This window comes from Carettochelys insculpta, chromosome 7 (assembly GCF_033958435.1).
Source record: "Carettochelys insculpta isolate YL-2023 chromosome 7, ASM3395843v1, whole genome shotgun sequence".
NCBI classification, from domain to species: Eukaryota; Metazoa; Chordata; order Testudines; family Carettochelyidae; genus Carettochelys; species Carettochelys insculpta.
Window position 1 is genome coordinate 58193454 of NC_134143.1, and position 19653 is coordinate 58213106.

At 46.4% G+C, this 19653-nt stretch overlaps 1 protein-coding gene across 2 annotated transcripts in view; it reads left to right on the forward strand.

Moving 5' to 3' along the window:
- The first annotated feature begins 15714 nt into the window (after window positions 1–15714).
- Window positions 15715–19653, forward strand: part of RGS10 (regulator of G protein signaling 10) — a 33352-nt gene continuing 29413 nt past the window's right edge. Inside the window, exon 1 of one of the 2 annotated variants that reach the window (XM_074999781.1) lies at window positions 15715–15945. In XM_074999781.1, the coding sequence (XP_074855882.1) occupies window positions 15897–15945 (49 nt within the window). In that variant the 5' untranslated portion in view covers window positions 15715–15896. Of the gene's footprint in view, window positions 15946–18268; window positions 18947–19653 lie in introns of those variants that run through there. The other variant, XM_074999782.1, reaches the window with a different exon arrangement.

A 19653-nucleotide genomic window follows, 5' to 3' on the forward strand; every position in this document is an offset into this window, starting at 1 on the left:
AAAGATGCGACTGATTTAAGAAAGTATAAACTCTGCTAATATAATTTAAGTTTAAATCGTACGAAAAAATTGAATATAGGCATTATAAATCCATTATGCACAAGCGCCAGATTGTAAAAATCAAGTGAGTACCTCCTCAGTACTTTGGTACCAACCTCCTGGTTGCATAAGACACGAGTAGCACGGCTTTTGTAGGTATGATGCTAGAACAGTTGCTTGAGTGGAACTCCCCCATGCATAACCTTCATAGACTTCGAAAAAGCCTTTGACAGCTTTGATAGAGACACTTTATGGAAACTGTCGCAACACTGTGGCATCCCATCCAAAATTATTAACTTGATCCATTCAACGTACGAACCCTCAACATGCCAAGTTGTTCACAATGGTGTCTTGAGAGAATCATTCAGCTTACTGTCAGGAGTGCAACAAGGGTGCCATTGTCACCTTTCCTGTTCTTGATCACAGTGGACTGGATTATGAGCAGGACAACAGATGGCCGTCAACAGGGCTTTACATGGATACTTTTCAAACAGATTTAGGACGTTGATTTTGCTGATGATGTCACCCTCACCACCCCCAACATGAAAGCATGGGAGAAAAGGTCACAACGCCTGACAAAACTGCCTCAGTGACTGGACTGAACATTAACATGGGAAAGACCAAGTTTATGAGCATCAACCAGTCCAACAACAATACCACCATCACACTGGGAGGGGATGACTGGAAGATGTGGAGCAGTTAACCTACTTGGGGAGTATTATGGGCAGAGATGGAGGAACAGACAAGGATATCAATGCCAGGACAGGGAAAGCAACAGTTGCATTCAAGACTCTTTGTCCCATATGGAGTTGACAAATAATATCTGCAAAGATGAAACTGCGGATATTCAACACAAATGTGTAGGGATGTGAGACCTGGTGAACTGAAAAGTCGTCAAATCACAAGCTACAGACAGTCAGAAACAGATGCCTGAAGTACATCCTTCGCACCAAATGACATGGCTTGGTCACAAATGACAAGCTTTGGAATACAGCAGAACAAGAACGACGTGACGTTCAAATCAAGAGAAGAAAGTGGGGATGGTGAGGCCACACTCTCAGAAAACCATCTTACAGCATAGTCCGTCAAGCTCTGACATATAACCTGCAAGGAAGACACAAAAGAGGAAGACCTCGGACAATGTTCAAGTCAAGATCAGAATGGCTCTATCTGTCTGCCTGGGTTGTTTTCATAGCACCATCACTGACTGTTTGCCTTATGCAACCTTAAAGCCTGATTCTCAAACATGCTTAGCATTCACTTCTGGAAATCAGGCTTATGTGCTCAGTATGTCAGAACAGCAGGCCCCTCACCCCTCTGCCTGAGTTCTCCCCATGTGCAAAATGGGTGTAATTATGCTTATCTATGTAAAAGTGACTTGGTGCTTTGCAATTTGAGATCTACAACTGAAAAGCGCTTTATCTAGCTGGTGATCTGTCCATATCTCAGCTGAAACGTCTGTACGTAATTTAAAGAACAATACAATTAAATCTGCCGGCTTCTACAACTTTACATTGTACAGTAAACTCTTTCATACTGGCAGCCCCTGGATAATAGAGAGTTAGACCTAGCAATGCATAACACTAAAGAAAAACAAGAATAGATATTAAGAAACAAACAAAAATGTATGCAGAATACTTTATTTACCAACAACAGCAGTATTGTACCCTGAAAACCTATAGGCTGCATCTACACCAGCAAGTTCTTTCAAAAGATTTTTCGAAACAAGGGAACTCTTCTGAAAGCTCCAATGGAGCATCTACACACAAAAAGTGTTCTTTCAAACGTAAATCGAAAGTGCTCCTTTTGAAATAAATCACTCTTCCTTTCCCGTTATAGGAGCGGAGCCTCCTTTCAAAAGCTTCTTTTGAAAGAAAACATGTTTAGATGCTCTGCAGGCTCTTTTTTTCGAAAGGGCAGTCCTCATGGGGCCTGATTTTTTGATCCCTGGCCTTTTCTTTCAAAACTGAGGGGGCTTTGTGGATGCTGTCTTTTGAAAGAGTAGATCACGCTTTCGATCTACTTTTTGTGTGTGGATACAGTCTTTCGAAAGAAGTTCCTTCAGAAGAGATCTTCCAGAAGGGCTTCTTTCGGAAGATCTCTGTAGTGTTGACGTAGCCACACTGGATTTGCTGTATTTATCTGTATTTACTTTCACTATCCTGTACTTATGGAAAATATAACTAAAATTTACTTATGGTTAAAATGCCCATTATTTGAGAGTTCTGGGTGATGGAATGCTGAATACGAAAGAGTTTACTGTGTAGCGTGACTACAGCACACTGCTGCAGGAAAGGAAGTAAAAACTAGCACCTGGATTATTTGAAGTTAAATTCAGTTGCTGTACAGCAACAAATGATCCGCAAAGGTCTTCAGATCCACTTTTTTTCAAGAATGCAGGGAATTTTTAACTAATAAAACTTTCCCTTTTTTACTTTTATTCATGATCTTCGTGAGCTTTACATAAAATTAATTAAACTTTCAACCCTACCACTGGGAAAGACAATATCATACCTGTTTCAGAGAAACAAAAATACAGGAAGTAAACTGTTGTATGAAAAACCTAAATTAGGTGTATCGCTTCTCGGCCTTCATGGTAAGTTCCTATTTATTGCTCACAGTTCAAATATCTGCATATATCGTACACGACAGCAGCATGCATGGGGAGGGAACAGTCTGATGCAGTGTCATTCGCCCTACTAACCTCCACCTTCCCCTCCTCCCCTTCTCACCCTCTTTCGGAAAGGCTGGGGGTTAGCAGGGTGGACAGCACTACATCAGACTCCTCCTTCCCCGTTCATGTTGCTGTCATCTATAATCTGTGCAGTTCCTCCCTATTATCCTTCCTCTCTGATTTCAATTCTCATTCATCCCCTCTACCCCCGATAGTCAGAGCTGTCCCATCCACAGGATGATTTGGGATCATCTCCCAAGTCCTGTGGCAGCTGCCCCAACTAGCCTACGGACAAGAGGGACCCAGGGGATTACAGGGCCTGGTTCAGTGGCATCAGGGATCACTTCCCCACTGCTCACTACATGGGTGGCAGGAGCCAGAAGCCTGGCAGCCTACTCTGTCCTGCCGCATCACGGCCCCCTCCAGCCCATTGCACTCAGCTTCTCAGCAGCGGCAGGAAGCAGAATGCTCTGGCCTCAGGCCGTGCCAGCTCCTGCTGCCCACATGGTCAGTGAGGAGAGGTGACTCCTGCTGCCACCGTATCAGGACCTGTAATCTCCTGGGCTTGGGAGGGGGTAAAGAGATGGAGTGGAGGTGGGGTGGGGCCTGTGGTGGGGGGACTGCCATGAGCCCCATGCTGACCTCAGGATGGCCCTACTCACAATATCCCCCACTCGTTCCATGCGGATGAGCCACGTGACCCCACAGCTGTGTGTTTTCTCCCCTCATAACTGGGTTAGTGCACCTCCTCATCGGAAGAGCTTTACTTGACCTAGCCTTTACCAACCACTGCTCTCTCTGCCACTAATTTCCCTTTTCTCACCGTCACCTGTTTTCCTTTAGCATCAGCCATCAGCCGCCCTCCCCAGCTTTCCACTCATGTCCTGTTACTCAGCATTTCTGTGACTTCCAGTCCATCACCACTAATGACATCTCCTCTGCTCTCGTTCTCTCCTCCCTGCTTCTCTTCCCAGTCTTTCATTGACACAGTTTTCTCTTCATGCTTCGCTCTCCGCCATCCTCGAGTCTTTGGCCTCCATCCAATAGCAAGGTTACACCCTTCATTCCTCCACCCCTGCTACCTCCATTCCTATTATTCTGTAGAGAATCTCTAGCAGGAATCCTGTGACCAGGCTGAGTTCCCCACATGACACACTCATTCTATGCTCCTTCACTTCTCTCATCTTTCCAACTACACAACTCTGCTTTTTCCAATTTAACTGAATCCCATGTCCTCAGCCCCAGCCACCCTTTTGCCATTTTTCATCAGCCTCCCCCTCCTCCTGCCAGCACACCTATCTCTGCAAAGGATCTCACCATTTCCTCCATGAGAGAATGGACAAAATATGACATTCCCTCCACCTACAATTCCCTCCTCTTTCTACCCTAGCTCTGCTGTCCTCCTCTAAACCCTCCACTCGTCACAGTGATCCCATCCCTTGTTCTGATCCCCCTTGTGTCCCAGTTTCCTGCCCTCCCTTACTTTTCTTCTCAAACTCATTCTTTTCTGGCTCTTCCCCCTCATAAACCTGATTTAGCCTCTCCCATCTTAAAAAACAACAACAACAAAACCCTCAACCTCACTTGCCTCTCCCACTGCTGTTCTATCTCCCGTCTCACTTTCTTTATTCAGCTCACTGAATGTGCTATGTTTGGAGTTCCTCTCTTCCAATTCTGTTCTGGACCCTCTTCAATTTGTATTCCAACCCTTGCACACCATTGAAAGAGCTCTCACTAAAGGCACTAATGATCTCTCCCTAGCCAAATCTCAGAACCAGTAATGCATGCTCAGCCTCCTTGAGCTATTAGCTACCTTTGACACCACTGTCTACATTCTTCTTGAAATCTTGTCCTCGTTTGGCTTTTATGACTGTTCTGTTTTCCTTCTACCTCCGAAATCATTCCTTCAGTGTGTCCTTCAGAGTATTTTCCTCAGCTTCCTCTCACTTTCTGAGGGACTTCACCAGAACTCTATCCTTAGTCCTCTTCCCTTCTCCCTTTGCACCTTGTTGCTGGGAAATCTCCTCTGCCTACACACATTCAACTACCTCTACACTAGGAACTCACTTATCTATCTCTCTGCTCAAGTGCTGTCTGGTTCTGTCCAGCTAACATCTCTGCCTCTCCCTCTGACACCTGCTTGTGGATGTTGAACTGTCAGCTCAAGCCTGGTATGGTTAAAACATAGATCTGCTCACCATCGCCTCCGACCCCATCTCCAATTTCTCCATACTGTCATCTTTGCCAACCACTGCGGACAACACAGTCATCCTGCCCGTCACTGAGGCCCACAACTTGGGTGTCATTTTTAACTCACCGGTCTCCATATCCTTACATCTAGGCTATGTCTAAATCTTTCTTCATAGCACCGGTTAAGGTGCAGCCTTGCCTGCCTTCCCACACAGCTAAGCCTCTCATCATTTTGTATATTCTTTACTGCAACATCCGTTTCTCTGGTTTTGACAAACAGTTTTGCTTTGCTCCTATCCATTCACAGTGCTGCTGCAAATATCATTTGCCTATCTCGATAATCTGTGTCCTCCCTCTGTTTAAGTCCCTCCATTGTCTTCTCTTTCACTATTGCATCAAATGCAAACAACTTATCTTCATTTTCAAGGGCTTTCACAGCTTACTCCCATGCAACCTAACATCTCTCATTCACACTTAAGATATTGACTCTCTCCACTGACTGGCCAGTACTGTAGCCTCTATCACCCACTTGTTAAATTTTCAGACAAGTACAGGTTGAGCCTCTCTAATCTGGAACTCTCTCATCTGGTAACATTTGCAATCTGGTATGATTTTAGTTGGCTGTTCAACCACTTATCACGGGAGTGGACAAGTTTCCCAGGGTCCCATACAGTTTGTTTCTAGCCACCAGTTCTGGCTCTGAGTGTTCTGTGCTGTCATTTATTCCTACGTGTCTTTTAAGAGCCCAGTAAGCAGTGGAAGTGTTGGCAATGTGCTAGATCAGGGTGGCCAACACGTGGCCCATGGGCCAGAATCCAGCCTCTGGAGCCTTTTCATCTGGCCCATGGAGCTGGCAGCTGCGCCATTTTGAAAGTCAGCTGAGTTGCTCCAAGCCGCATGCGGCTCTTTATTGAGCCATTTGCGGCTGCTACCTTTCACTCCTCCTCCAGCTCCCTGCTCTGTCACACTGAAAGAGCAGAACTCAATCCAGTTGGTTTAACAGCCAGCAGGACTGCTAAATTCATTAAACTGAGTCCCATTATTTCAGCACTGCCAGGCACAGAGCTGCCCCTCTCACACTGTGTGGGTGGGAAGGGAGGAGGAGGGCTGGAGGGAGATGTGCAGCCATAGTGAGAAGATGGTGGCCTGGCTAAGGAGCAGCAGGGGTGGGGGCAGCAGCATGCAGAGCTCCTGTGTAAGGTAGATTCATCTGGGGCTTGGGGCTGTGAGGGGTTTAAGTGTGGGGGGGGAGGCATTGGAGGCTCTGAGGGGTTCAGAGCATGAGGGCAAGAGGGGGCAGTTGGGGCTGATGGGGTTTAAGTCTGGGGGTGGGGGGTGCAGTTTGGGGCTATTTTGTGTTCAGGCCCTGGAACACGTAAAAAATTGCCATGTGGCAATGAAAAAAGTTTGGCCACCCATGTGCTAGATAATATTGACCTCCGCGTTCCAGCAAATTCTCGCGTTTGGCACCAGCCAGGTCCAAAGGGTGCTGGATGAGAGAGATTCAACCTGTACCTTTGTATGTTCTTCCATGCTGCTTGGGAGGCTTCCCCATTAACAGTCACAAAGGTTCCTCGTGCTCCTTCTCCTCAACCCTCCTTAAAATTCTCCTTTGTCATGATGCCTACAAGCAGCTCGACTGTGATTCAGACAGCTGGTGTGCTCAGATCACTGCTCATCATGCTAGCCAATACTGAATCATTGTTTCCTTGTCATATCCAGTCTGTGTCCACCCCTCTCTTATTCTATACTTAGGTTATATGCTTCTTGTGGCAGGAGTCCTGTTCTTGTTCTGTTTGCACAGCACCTAGCATGGTGAAATTCTGATCCAAGACAGGGGCTTCTAGGCACCTGAGTAACACAAGTAATAAACACAACTGTGTTAGCATTATGGGGACATGTATTAACCCCTCTTCACTCTTAGGTCTTGTCTTCAGTATTGGGCTAAATTGGTGTTGTTGTGATTGATGCGGCAGTGTTGAGCTAGTGGATCAGGTGAAGATACGGTAAGTCAATGGGAGACCCCTCTCCAGCTTGCTTCAGTATTCCACCTTAATGAGAGGCGGAAGCTATGTTCAAGGGAGAGCATCTCCCGCTGACACAGTGCAGTGCAGATACCACATTATATAGACATAAGTTACAGGACTAATGACAGTGGGTTTTTTATACCCCTGAGCGACATAACTCATGTTGACTTAAATGGCATCTATAAGGCCAGTAGAAGCTTCAGTCTTTCATACTGTTTGATGTAGTCAATGCTATAAACACACAATTAACATGCACAGCCCTAAAAATTAAACCTTCTTGCCATCCTGTTTGTCACATTGAATATAAGAATAATCGCTTGGTCTCAGTACTTTTGTCCCAGAATGCATCTGACGAAGTGGCTCTTTGCCCATGAAAGCTTAAGCTCCAATATCTCTGACAGTCTATAAGGTGCCACAGGACTTCTCATTGTTTTTACGGGGACAGACTAACACAGCTACCCCTCTGATACTTGGTCTCTGAGTGCTTTCCTAAGGAGGTGAGCATCATTATCATAATAAAATGGGGAAACTGAGGCACAAAACAGAAGTGATGAGACCCTATGTTATAAACATGATATTTCTACTGATCCTCTTTCAACAATCACAGATACGCTCCCCCTTAGCACCCTCATTCTCAATTATACTGCAAGGGGACAGAAAAAAATCTTCAAAACCACCTCCATGGAACCATTTGTTCAAAATCAAAGCTCAGATCTATGAACCTTGCTCTCTAAGTTTAGGCCCTCACACCTGTGTTTAGGTACCTAAACAGAACGCCTCATTTTCGGAAAGCTCCCTTTGATTTCAGTGGGAAGCACAGTAGCACTGAACTTCAGGGCTATCACTGTGCAAATAAAGCTGCTGAGGCACAAGGACCAATCTTGCAAGATCAGCATATGGAATCCTGTGGTAGGTCTAAACTATCCACCTAGGTGGTCTTCTTTGTTATAAACTGACAGAAGACTTAACCGGCACTGCCTGGGTGTGGCCCAGAGAACTGTGGGTAGTTGGGGGGGGACGACACACAGACCAATCAGCCCCCTCTCTTTCCATGTCCTCAGTCCTCCAATCAGCTCCCTCCCTTTCATGTTACGGAAAGCAATCCAGTTCCAGGACCATCCTATTTTTCTGGCACAATCAAACCTTGACCTTTCTTTAAGTTGGAAGAAGAGGAAGGTGCATATCAAATTTGGTGGTCTTAGCCCTTACTCTTAGGAGGCATTTTTGAACAAACTTACTTGCAGAAAGACAGATTTGCAGACAGATAGATGCACATTTCTATGGTGAAAATAGATAAATATTAAAATAAATATTTTAAAAATACCTTTGTCTTTGTAAATAGTCTTTTTTTTATAACTGAATCTTTAAAACAATTCCTGCAGGATGTTTATTTCTGTACTGTCTCTTGCCCACCCACAAAAGCTTGCTCAATAACTAGATATGCTATGGCACACAGCTGAAACGCTGACCTAAGGAAATAAAACAGAAAAGGAGATTTCTCAAAACCACTGGCCATGACCTATTAGGTCTTGGAGGCAAGGTGGTGCAATGCATTAGTACACAAAACTTTTGGTTCCATAAGCCTTTGCTCAATTTTGACATTCTCAAACTAGTTTCCTAAAGCATACAGCCCCAATTCTGTGCCACTTCCCGTGCCTACTCAGAAAAGGCATAGCACTGGAAATTACAAGAGATGCAGGCTCATTTTACAAGAGAAAAGATTTTTCCTAAGTGTCCCTCCTGCAAAATCCATCTGTCCTCTGCAAATCAAGCAAGCTTCATTCTTAATCAACAAAAATCAAAATAAAATTTCTACAGCCAAAATACTAGCTTGGTACACCTCAGAGAGTTTGCACAGTTCTCAATGAAGACATTAAATGTGCATTCTGATCAGGGGATCTAAGACTTCTTGACTGCTGACTACAAAGGGAATTAGACTGTGTTTAGTTTATATTTTTGCTGGGGCCAAATCTAATCCCCAGATATCTCCATTGATTACAAGAGACTTGATGAGGGAGCAGGAATGTAATCAAGTTCACTCGTCCATAGCTGCATTGACTCAAAATGCTCACGAGTAGAAAGCAGTAAGACACACCTCTGGTAATGCCAGAGACTCAGGCTAAGTCTGCATTAGCCCAGAAGATCAATTCTGGGTTTGATTTTGCGCGTCTGCTAGGGACCCATAAAATCAACCTCTCAGGGGTCGCAGCTGACCCCAGTAGAAACTCTCCTGTCCACCTTCGTCAGTAGGACCAGCCAAGTAAGTTGAGTGCAGATATGTCAATTTTAGCAACACAACTGTCGTAGCTAGAAATGCGTATCTGCAGTCAACTTACTTTGCCTACTGTAGACATAGTCTCAGATTTGTGGTATGGGGAGCAGATTTGTGATGTGTAAGGAAGTGTTATTGATATTTAATCACTTTTACAAGTAGAATTAAACTTTATGGCTTTGAATATTAATAGTAGTAGTAGCATCCTTCAGTCTATGTAGACTATGGATCGCGCCCTTCATAGTTCCATTTGGGATCATCATTTGCAGCATCAACTGTGACACGAGAGTGACACTCCTTGTTGCATCTGTTGCATGTGTAATGGGTGTCTGGCAGGTCCTTACTGTGCTTTCTGTGGGCTCGCTTCTCCTCTGCTAGCTGTCTGATCCTCATCTCACCCTTCTGAAGGCCCTTGCATAGTTCCTGCCTCCATCTGCTGCCATCGTCTGCCAGCTTCTCCCAGCTGTCCAGCTCGATGTCTACCTCCCTGAGGTCCCTCTTGCAAACATCTTTGTAACGCAACTGGGTGCGTCTGGGAGGTCTTTTGCCAGAGGCTAGCTCACCATACAGGATGTCTTTTGGGATCCTTCCATCATTCATCCTGTGGACGTGGGCAACCCAGCGGAGCCACCGCTGTCTGAGGAGGGTGTGCATGGTTGGGATTCCAGCTTGCTCAAGGATGGCGGTGTTGGACACTCTGTCCTTCCACGATATTCCAAGAATGTGCCTGAGGCAGCGCAAGTGGAAGACATTCAGCCTCTTTTCCTGGCAGGCGTACAGGGTCCAAGACTCGCTGCCATAAAGGAGGGTGCTGAGGATGCAGGCTCTGTAGACTTGCATTTTGGTGTGGGTGTACAACTTGATGTTATTCCACACTCTCTCGCTGAGTCTGGACAGAGTTGTGGCTGCTTTTCCGATCCTCCTATTTACCTCAGACTCCAATGACAGGGTGTCAGTGATGGTGGACTCAAGATAAACGAACTCGTGGACGACCTCTAACGTATAGTTGTCAATGTTGATTGATGGAGGTTCAGCAACGTCCTGAGCAAGTATATTTGTCTTCTTTAGGCTGATGGAAAGCCCGAAGTCCTTGCATGCTTTGGAGAACTGACCCAGCAGTTTCTGAAGCTGGTCTTCTGTGTATGACACTACAGCAGCATCATCTGCGAAGAGCATATCTCTGATGAGGACTTCCCACACCTTAGATTTAGCTTTCAACCTTGTAAGCTTAAACAGTTTCCCATCAGATCTTGTGTGCAAAAAGATGCCCTCTGTTGAAGATCCAAAGGCGTGCCTCAGGAGGAGCGCGAAGAAAATGCCAAACAATGTCGGAGCAAGGACACATCCTTGTTTGACGCCGCTCCTGATGCTGAAAACATCCAATAATGTGCCATCATATTGGATGGTTCCTCTCACGTCTTCGTGGAAAGATTGGATCATCTTGAGTAACCGTGGTGGACAGCCTATCTTGTGGAGCAGTTTGAACAGTCCATCCCTGCTGACCAAGTCGAAGGTCTTGGTCAGGTCGATGAAGGCAATATAGAGTGGCTTCCTCTGCTCCCTGCATTTCTCCTGCAGCTGCCTCAGAGAGAATACCTTGTGAACGGTAGATCTCTCTGTGCGGAATCCTCACTGTGATTCAGGATACACCCTCTCAGCAATCTTCTGCAGTCTGCCAAGGATGACGCGAGCAAACAGTTTACCAGTGATGCTTAGGAGGGAGATTCCATGGTAATTGTTGCAGTCAATTCTGTCTCCTTTGCTCTTACACAAGGTTACGATATTAGCATCGCACATATCCTGTGGAACCTCTCCCTCTCTCCAGCACAGGCACAGTAGCTCATGTAGGGGTTCCAGGAGAGTGTCCGTGGCACACTTGATTACTTCTGGTGGTATACCATGCTGGCCCAGGGCCTTTCCTACTGCAGTGCTGTCGATGGCTTTCTTCAGTTCATCCACAGTTGGTTCCTGGTCCAGTTCGTCCATTACTGGTAGGAGCTCGACGGCATCGAGGGCTGTATCAAACACAATGTTCTCGCGTGAGTATAGCTCGGAGTAGTGCTCGACCCAGCACTCCATCTGTTTGGCTTTGTCAGAAATGACTTCACCAGATTTGGATTTCAGAGGTGCCATCTTGTTCTGGGTGGGTCCTGATGCCTTCTTGATGCCCTTGTACATTCCCCTGAGATTACCAAAGTCAGCACTGGTCTGGATGCCGCTGCATAGCTCGAGCCAGTAGTTGTTGGCCCAGCGTCTCGCCGTCTGCTGTACTGTTTTTCTGGCTGCTCTGAGTGCTTGCTGGGTACTCTGGCTCGGCGAGCGTTTGTACTCCAGGAGTGCAGCGCGCTTCTTTTTGATGGCTGGAATCATCTCATCGGAGTTAGCTTCGAACCAGTCATTTGTGTTTCTAGCTCTTCCAAACACCGACAAGGCCGTATTGTAAATTGTATCCCTCAGATGCTGCCATCTGGATGTCACATCGGCACCCCCAGCATTGCTGTGCAGATTCTCCTCGAGGGTCTCTCTGAACTTTTCGGCTCTCTCTGAGTTTGCCGTCTTTCTGGCATCAATGTGGGGCCTTCTAGTTGGTTTAGAGTGGTACAGCTTCTTGGGAATCACCTTGAGTTTGGAGCAAACTAGTGAGTGATCTGTAGCGCAGTCGGCACTATAATAGCTGCGTGTCAGAAGGACATTTTTGAGGTTATCACGTCTAGTGATGACCATGTCTAGCTGATGCCAGTGTTTCGAGCATGGGTGTCTCCATGACACTCTGTGCTGTGCTTTGGTTTGGAAAAATGTGTTTGTGATGCACAGATTGTGGTACGTGCAAAGTTCGAGAAGACGCTGTCTGTTTTCATTCATTTTTCCCACACCGAAGTGGCCTAAGCAGGAAGGCCATGAGTCACGATTGGCTCCAACTCTTGCGTTGAAGTCACCCAAAATGTACAGTTGTTCGCGAGCAGGTATTTGCACTATGGCAGCACTAAGCACGTCATAGAACTTGTCTTTTACTTCCAGTGCGGCGCACAGGGTTGGAACGTAAGCACTGATCAGGTGGACAGGACCGGCGCAAGTTTGAAGTATGACCTGAAGGAGTCTTTCTGATCCACCCATGACTAATCCCACCATTTGTAGAAGGGTGTTTCTGATGGCAAAGCCAACACCATGCTCCCTGGGTTCTTCTTGGGCTTTACCCTGCCAGAAAAAGGTGTAGTCCTTTTCTCTTAGAGATCCTGAATCTGCAAGTTGCGTCTCTCACAAAGCAGCAATGTCAACTTGGAGCCTCTTCAGTTCCTCATTGATGACAGCTGTCTTTCGGGTGTCGCTGATGTGCTGAAGATCTTCAGTCAAACCAGTCAGCACGGTCCGCACATTCCAGCAAGCAAGCTTAAAACTTTGATGGTTTCCTTTTCTTGTTGATTTTCTTATTGGTTTGCCTGGTGCTCAAATATTGTGACTGAATATTAATAGGAAAATGAGTATCTTGTAAGGCAGGGGTGGGCAAGATATGACCTACAGGATGAATCAGGCCAGCCAAGTCTTTTAATCCAGCCCACTGCCTGCCTCTGCTCAAAGCTGTGGAGAGGCGAGAACTTTGTATGCTGTCCCCACCCACAGCAAAATCCCTTCTGCACCCAACCTCCATCACCGACCCTACACCTCCTCCACAGAAAAGTGCCACCCTTGACCACTTACAAAAACTTGGCATGCCCTCCCAATCAAAAATAATTGCCCTCCTGTCACAAGGGGAAAGTTTAAAACTGATGGGAAAATGCATCATCGAGATGATAGGCCTGTCTAGTGCCAAGGCAAAGCGTTTGGGTTTTGCCACCTAAATTATTAAGAAAGGTACCATCAGAGCTGAGAAGCAGGAAGCAAAGTACTTGGTGTTTTGGACCATCAGGCACCCCTTTAGGTATGGATGTAGCTGGAGAACGTGCTGTTTTCACTTTACTGTTCTGCATAAGTATCTGTCTCACACATTAGACCAACAGTTGCATAGAAGCTGCAATTATATTCTAATTATATGTGTCAGGATCACTGTTTCATGTGGTTGGAATTGCCAATGTGTAGCTCTTTTGTAATAGCCGAGAGCTGTTTGTTCGCATTCCCCCTTTGCCTCAACTCCTCTCCCCAGTTTGCTTTCAGTGGGTACATCTACACTGCTGCGATTTGTCACCAGACGTGGAAGGTATCTTCCGACAAAACTTCCATCAACAGATCGTGGTCACACACAAAAGCAGATCGTTCCATCGATCTGCTCTGTTAGCAGAGAGCAACAGGACTGTCAGGCTGCTCTCTCAACAAAACAGCCAACCGGAAGTACAGCAGACATGGCTGCCTGGTTAATTGGAAGCCCTCTCAACAAAGAGCCCCCCAGAGCGTGCACACAATTGTTTTGTTGACAGATTTGGTTGAGAAAGGCATTCTGCCTCATGGCGGAGGGGCAGAAGGCTGTCGACAAGGGCTGAGTTCTGTCGCCAGTATGGGAACAGAACACATTTTTAGTGTGGAAGTTCCCCAGGTTTGTCAAAAAAAATGACAGTTTTATTGACAAAATCTTCCAGTGTAGATGCAGCTAGTCTGTTTGGAGAGCTAAGAAATCACCATTAGCTAACACTGCTGTTGGACCTGGTACTCAAGGCATATGTCCACGACTGTACAGGCAAGGCATTGCAGAGGGCAGGTGAAGTGCTATGATTTGTGTAGACAAAGACCGACATAAAATGTAATCTGCTCATGGAGTCAGCATTCTGGTGCCTCCAAATTCCCAGGGTGACATCCCAGCCCCAATCAAATCAATGAAAACCTGTCACTGATTTCAATGGGACCAGGATTTCTCCTCCCGTGCTCCTGCTACATAGAAACTGGCCATGAATTACTGCGTTTTGGAGGTAGGGCTTGAAATGCGGAGGACAACCTGCCTTAGTACCTGCTTTTTGCCATTCCCAAGGAAAATTACTGAAATTTGGCCAAAACACAATCCTCTAAGGGCAGCGGCAAACTGAACAACAAGGAGAACACAGGATACTGCTGCTTTCTCCCTGAGCACCATCCAGTCTATGCACTGAATAGGGATGAGGTACTGGGAAAACATAGTATGCCATGGATTTAAATGTATACTCGCTAGGAGTGTGTCTAGACAGCGCAGTTATTTTGGAATAACAGCCTCTATTCTGAAATAACTTTGTGAGTGTCTACACAATGCAACCGCTCTTTTAAAATAATTTAGAAGTAGCAAGTGGCTTATTTTGAATTTGGTAAACATTACTCTATGAGGAAAATATTGCCTATCCCAAAACAGAATATTCCAAAATATTGCCTATTCCAAAATTTCAGAGTAGGGGCTGTTTAGACAGGGAAGAGGGGTGATTTCAAAATAAACTATTCTGGAATAGTTTATTCCAAAAGAAAGCTACTGTGTGGACACAGCATTTTGAATTAGAACCCCTGGAAGCACTGCTAATCCAAAATAGGCTCCAGTGTGTGTGGACACACTATTTCAGAATAAGTTTTGCTTATTTTGGGACTTCCCTGTAGTATGGATACATTATTCTGGAACAGTTTATTTTGGAATAAAGTCCTGAATATGCTATTCTGGAATAACTCCATATTGTAGACTTACCCTAGGGAGGCTGACTGAAGGTCTCACAGGCAACCTTAAGGGTGGCATTTTCTAAGGGTCAAATGCTGGACTTTGCAACCCTAACATTCTCTGTCGGTTTTGTGTGTAATTCTAGTTAAGGCCCTATGGACATTTTGTTAGCTCTGAGGGATCTGACAACACCAGGAGATATGAGTGGGGTCGCTACAGTCAAATCCCTCCCTGAAAGTACTGCCGATGAGCACTGGCCAGGCCTGGCTTCCTTTCGACTGGCTCTGCAACATCAGCCTGCACCGGCCAGGGGATTTTCTACACCCCCGGACAGCACACGAGTCCAGCCTCGACTGAGGCCCTTTGGGACCTAAATGTGCGCGGGTGAAACACTTACCTTAGCCGCTCCCAAGTTCGTAGCGAGGAAGAGGCATCGGAAGGAGGCGGGGGGGATGTGCAAACTGACTCAGATCCACACGGTGAGCTCCTGGGCCCGGGCGAGCTGAAGGGGGGCCGCGGGGCGGGGGGGTCGTAGCAGCTGCTATCCGCGAGCGGCCGAAATACTTCAGCCCCGGGCCGAGTTTGTCACTGTGCCGGCAAACGGGCTGGATTCCTCGCGCGGCTGCACGTGGCCCGGCTTCTGCCCGCCTCCTGCAGCATCGCGCCCCGGATCGGGGCCGAGCGCTGCCGGAGGAGGCGGCGGGCGGAGAGTCGCTGCCTGCCGAGGGGCCCAGCGCGTGTTACCCACAGGCCCGGCGCGGGGCCCGGGGCTATTGGGGGGCGTGGGGGAAGGGGGGAAAGGCGGCGGCTGTGCGCGGGCGGAGGGAGGCGGGTGCGCCCAGCCCCTGAGTCAGCGCCCGGAGCTGCAGCACGCGGGCCGGGCGCCTCCTAGGGGAGCAGGCGGGCGCGCCGAGAGCGCACGCGGGACGCTTCCCGGGGCTGGCCGCGCGCGGGGGGAGCGCCTCGGAGCAGCGCGGGAGGGGGCGCCCACGTGGGGCGCCGGCCGCCCAGCCGTGCCCGAGCCGAGGGAGGGCGCGCAGCCGGGGAAGCGGCCAGCTCGCAGCCGGGGCGTGGGGAGCGGCCGCCGCCACCCCCGAGATGTTTAACCGCGCCGTGAGCAGGCTGAGCAGGAAGCGGCCGCCGTTAGGTAAGCTGAGCTCGGCGCCCCGCACGCGGGGAGCTGCGAGCTGGGGGTACAGTCTCCCCGGGGTCAGGCTCGGAGCTGGCGCTGGGGCGGGAACTAATTGCCCAGCCTCAGCCCCAGGCGGGGCAGGCGGCCAGCACCAGCCTCCGGGGCCAGATTGAAGGGGAAGTCCCGCCAGCCCCTTTGCAGATCCGAGCCGCACAGGGATCTCTGGGGTCATCCAGCCCGGGGTGAGCAAACGTCTGACCTCTAGCTCCACTTTTCATCACTTCGATTAGCAGCAGCCCCCCTCCCCCCGCTCCCAACCTGACCGCTGCAGTCCAAACCCAGGGAAATTTCGGTTCTGCTCCTAGGAAAGAAAAACCCTTTCGGCGTGTGTAAGAAAACAAGCCTGCAGAATGGAAAACCGGCATTAATCGGTACAGAAATGTGACTGCAGAGACATGAAACCCCTAACCCATTGCAACAGTTTTAATGAGATGGTTGAGCCCGAGACCCAGCAGCCGATGGTGCGGCGCCACCCTTATGAAATTTCACCTCCCGCTTCTGTGCACCATTGATCTGGCTCAGTCTCTGCATCACGGGATCTGTTTTTCCTCTCTGGTGTTTCTTTAAACCAGTGATGGACCCTGAGCAGGGGCCAGAGGTGTTGCCGCCTCTCCAAGCAGTTCTAGTTTGCAATCACTTTTAGACCCAGGAAGCTCGGGCTTTGTGTTGAGAGAAGACCCAGCCACTTCTTGCTTGTGGCCACAAGCTGCTTCAAGACCAAGAGGAAGTGTAGCTGAAAGAGGAAGGATGGAGTTTTCTTTTTAGTGTGTCTGAAAACTACAGCGCGCTGAAGCAGTGTCTGGAGCCCAGCTTCCAGATGTGCTTTGGTTTGCTAGCTGTCTTGTGTTCTCTGCATATGAGTCATAACGGCAAGGCTGAGTTGTGTGACAGAGAGAAGGCTGCATTATAAGCAACTTCAGACCCCTGGGAAAATAACACTGCCCAGTGACGTTAAGTGCAAACAGAGCCCCAGAGCTATAAGTGGGTAACCCTACAGTTCCACTGAGTTCAGCTGGAGTTGCTGGTGTTCAGCACCTTACGAATCAAGTAGATAAGTCTCATTCAGGGTCCGTATGCAGCTGGATGATACAGATAAACTGAAGAACGTATAAATATGTAAACCTGACTTTTTTACAGACTTTCCTCTGAGTTATTTGTGAAGAAGGACAACATTTTAATGAGATTCAGTGTGACTGGAAAAGTCCATTATAATTGTTCAAATTATGCAACTATGCAGTTTTAAAATACTTAGCATTACCTGTCTAATTCGAATGTGATGGATGTGTTAATACTTACAAAATGCATCAACATGGAGTTTGCTGAAAGCAGATAATTCAAGAGTTTCATATCTGAAACATATGTCTGGATTTTTACAATATTGCTGTTAAACTTACTGAGAACAGGGCATTGTTGAGTAGTTGTATCGCTGTAGACCTGTCCATTGCTTTTAGCTTAATAGCTGCCAGGACAAAGTGAACTTTGATGGGAAGGAGCATACATACATCTGACATTTGTGTTTGCCCTCACTGAGGCAGGTGGACACAACCCAAGTAGCATTTTTGTCTTTATGCACCCTTTAATGCTTTGTGTGCTTCTGGGCTATAATGTAAATTTGATAGGTTCTGGTTTAACCATTAGATTCAGAAACCATTATTTAGGTATAACAGTCTTTTCCATGCTAGGTGCTCTACAGGAGAGGAATTCTGTGACAGCTTATACATTATGGCTATGTCTACACTGCAGAGATATTTCCAGAATAGCCCTTCCAGAATATGTCTTCCAAAAGAACTTCTCTGAAAGAGTGCATCCACACACAAAAAAGCGGAGCAAAAGAGTGATCTGCTCTTTCAAAAGAGAGTGTCCACACAGCCCCCGCTCTTTCGAAAGAACAGGACAGGGATCGAAAAATCAGGCCCCATGAGGACTGCTCTTTCAAAAGAAGGGTCCTGCAGAGTGTCTACACACGTTTTCTTTCAAAAGAAGCTTTCAAAAATGGGAGCTGTTCCTGAAACAGGAAAGGAAGAGTGATTTCCGAAGGAGCTCTGCGTTCTTTTAATTTACGTTTAAAAGAAGACTTTTTGTGTGTAGACGCTCTGTAGGATCTTTTGAAAGAGCCCCCTTCTTTCGAAAACTTTTTTGAAAGAACTTGCTAGTGTAGACACAGCCTATCTGATTAGGTAATCTGTGTTACTGGCGGTGACTAGTAAACAGAAAGAACCTAGCCTTTAAGGTGCTACAGGACTGCTTGCTTTGTTTTGTGAAGATACAGGCTAATACAGCTACCCCTCTGAGAAAGAACCTAGTTTGACTTTCAGTTCCCAAGTTGACTTTGAAGAGCTGTCATTTTAAAAGATCATCTTCTGGTATTTGATATGGAAGTCATTGAAGCATCATTAAAATGGAACTCCAGAATGCCATGTTTGTAGACAGACTTTCTGAGTATTACAGCACATTAATACAGAACATCTTACAAGAGAATTTCACTGACACAGCAGATTCAATGACTCAAGGAAACAAACATAACAGATGTTATTCTGTGTAAAATAATTTAGGTAAAAATAACAAACTCAGTCTCCTGGGTAGCAGTACGACTTCTGGAATGTACAATAAGATTATGAATGTGCAAGTTCCTCATTAGAGCCTTCTTAAGAAAAATTGTGTGTGGTTTTTTTGTCTAGGTTGTTCTTTTTTTTTAAGGTTATGTGCTTGGTGAATGCTTCCAGAGATGCTACAAATGCAGAACATCCTCTTAATTTCCTTCCGTATAGTTAAAACTAGAACCCAATTACCATCTGTTGTTGGAAACACTCAAAGAGGATGTTAAGGACTATATTTTGAACAAACCAAAACAGGCAAAAGACAACTCTTTGTAGTCTACAGGACCTTTAACATACAGCAGCAACTAGAAAAAAGTTTATCTATTGGACTCATCAAGTGATGCTTGGATACATGGAAAGTAAGGGGATTTTCCCTTGTTAAGTTGAACTGTTAAGATCAATTTATCACTGTTTTGTAACTTTGAATTGGTAATTCAGGACTGTGTCTTGCAAGTGGAAAGGCATTCTGAAGGTCACGGAGAAACGCAAGGGGTTAAAAGTACTTTTAAAGTTAAAAAAAAAAACCAACCTGTCGATATTCACAGTTTTTCAAAGTACCCAGGCCTGATTTTGTGTGAAGAAAGAACAAATGCATGTGGTGCAATCAAAGTTCTTTCAAGATAAGTTCATAGGGGAATGGGAAGGATTTTTTAACTGGTCTATGAAATGATGCTATTTCTTTAAACACGGGGAATAACAGAAGAAAAGCTATTTGGGCGCGTACTTGGTTAGCTGGTCAGGTCTGCTGTCTTTTGTTTGTAGCTTGCATAAATCATATATGGAAAAGGAGAAGCAAAGAACAGGCATTAAAAGGCTTATGTAATAAAGTTTTGTTAGATGCATGATTTTTTTCTGTTTAATGTGTTGCCGTAAGGTACAGTTTTTTTAAAGATTTGTTACGTGTCTGTGATAGCAGCATCTCAGAAGGATAGGTAAGAATTGCTACAAGTTGAAATTCAAAGGTGATTTGTGCTGTTAAATCATATGGGAGTGTGTAAAGCTGTCACCCCTATACTGAATCACATTATCTCAAATGGCAAGCAGGTAATGCTCCTGTTTTGTTGTT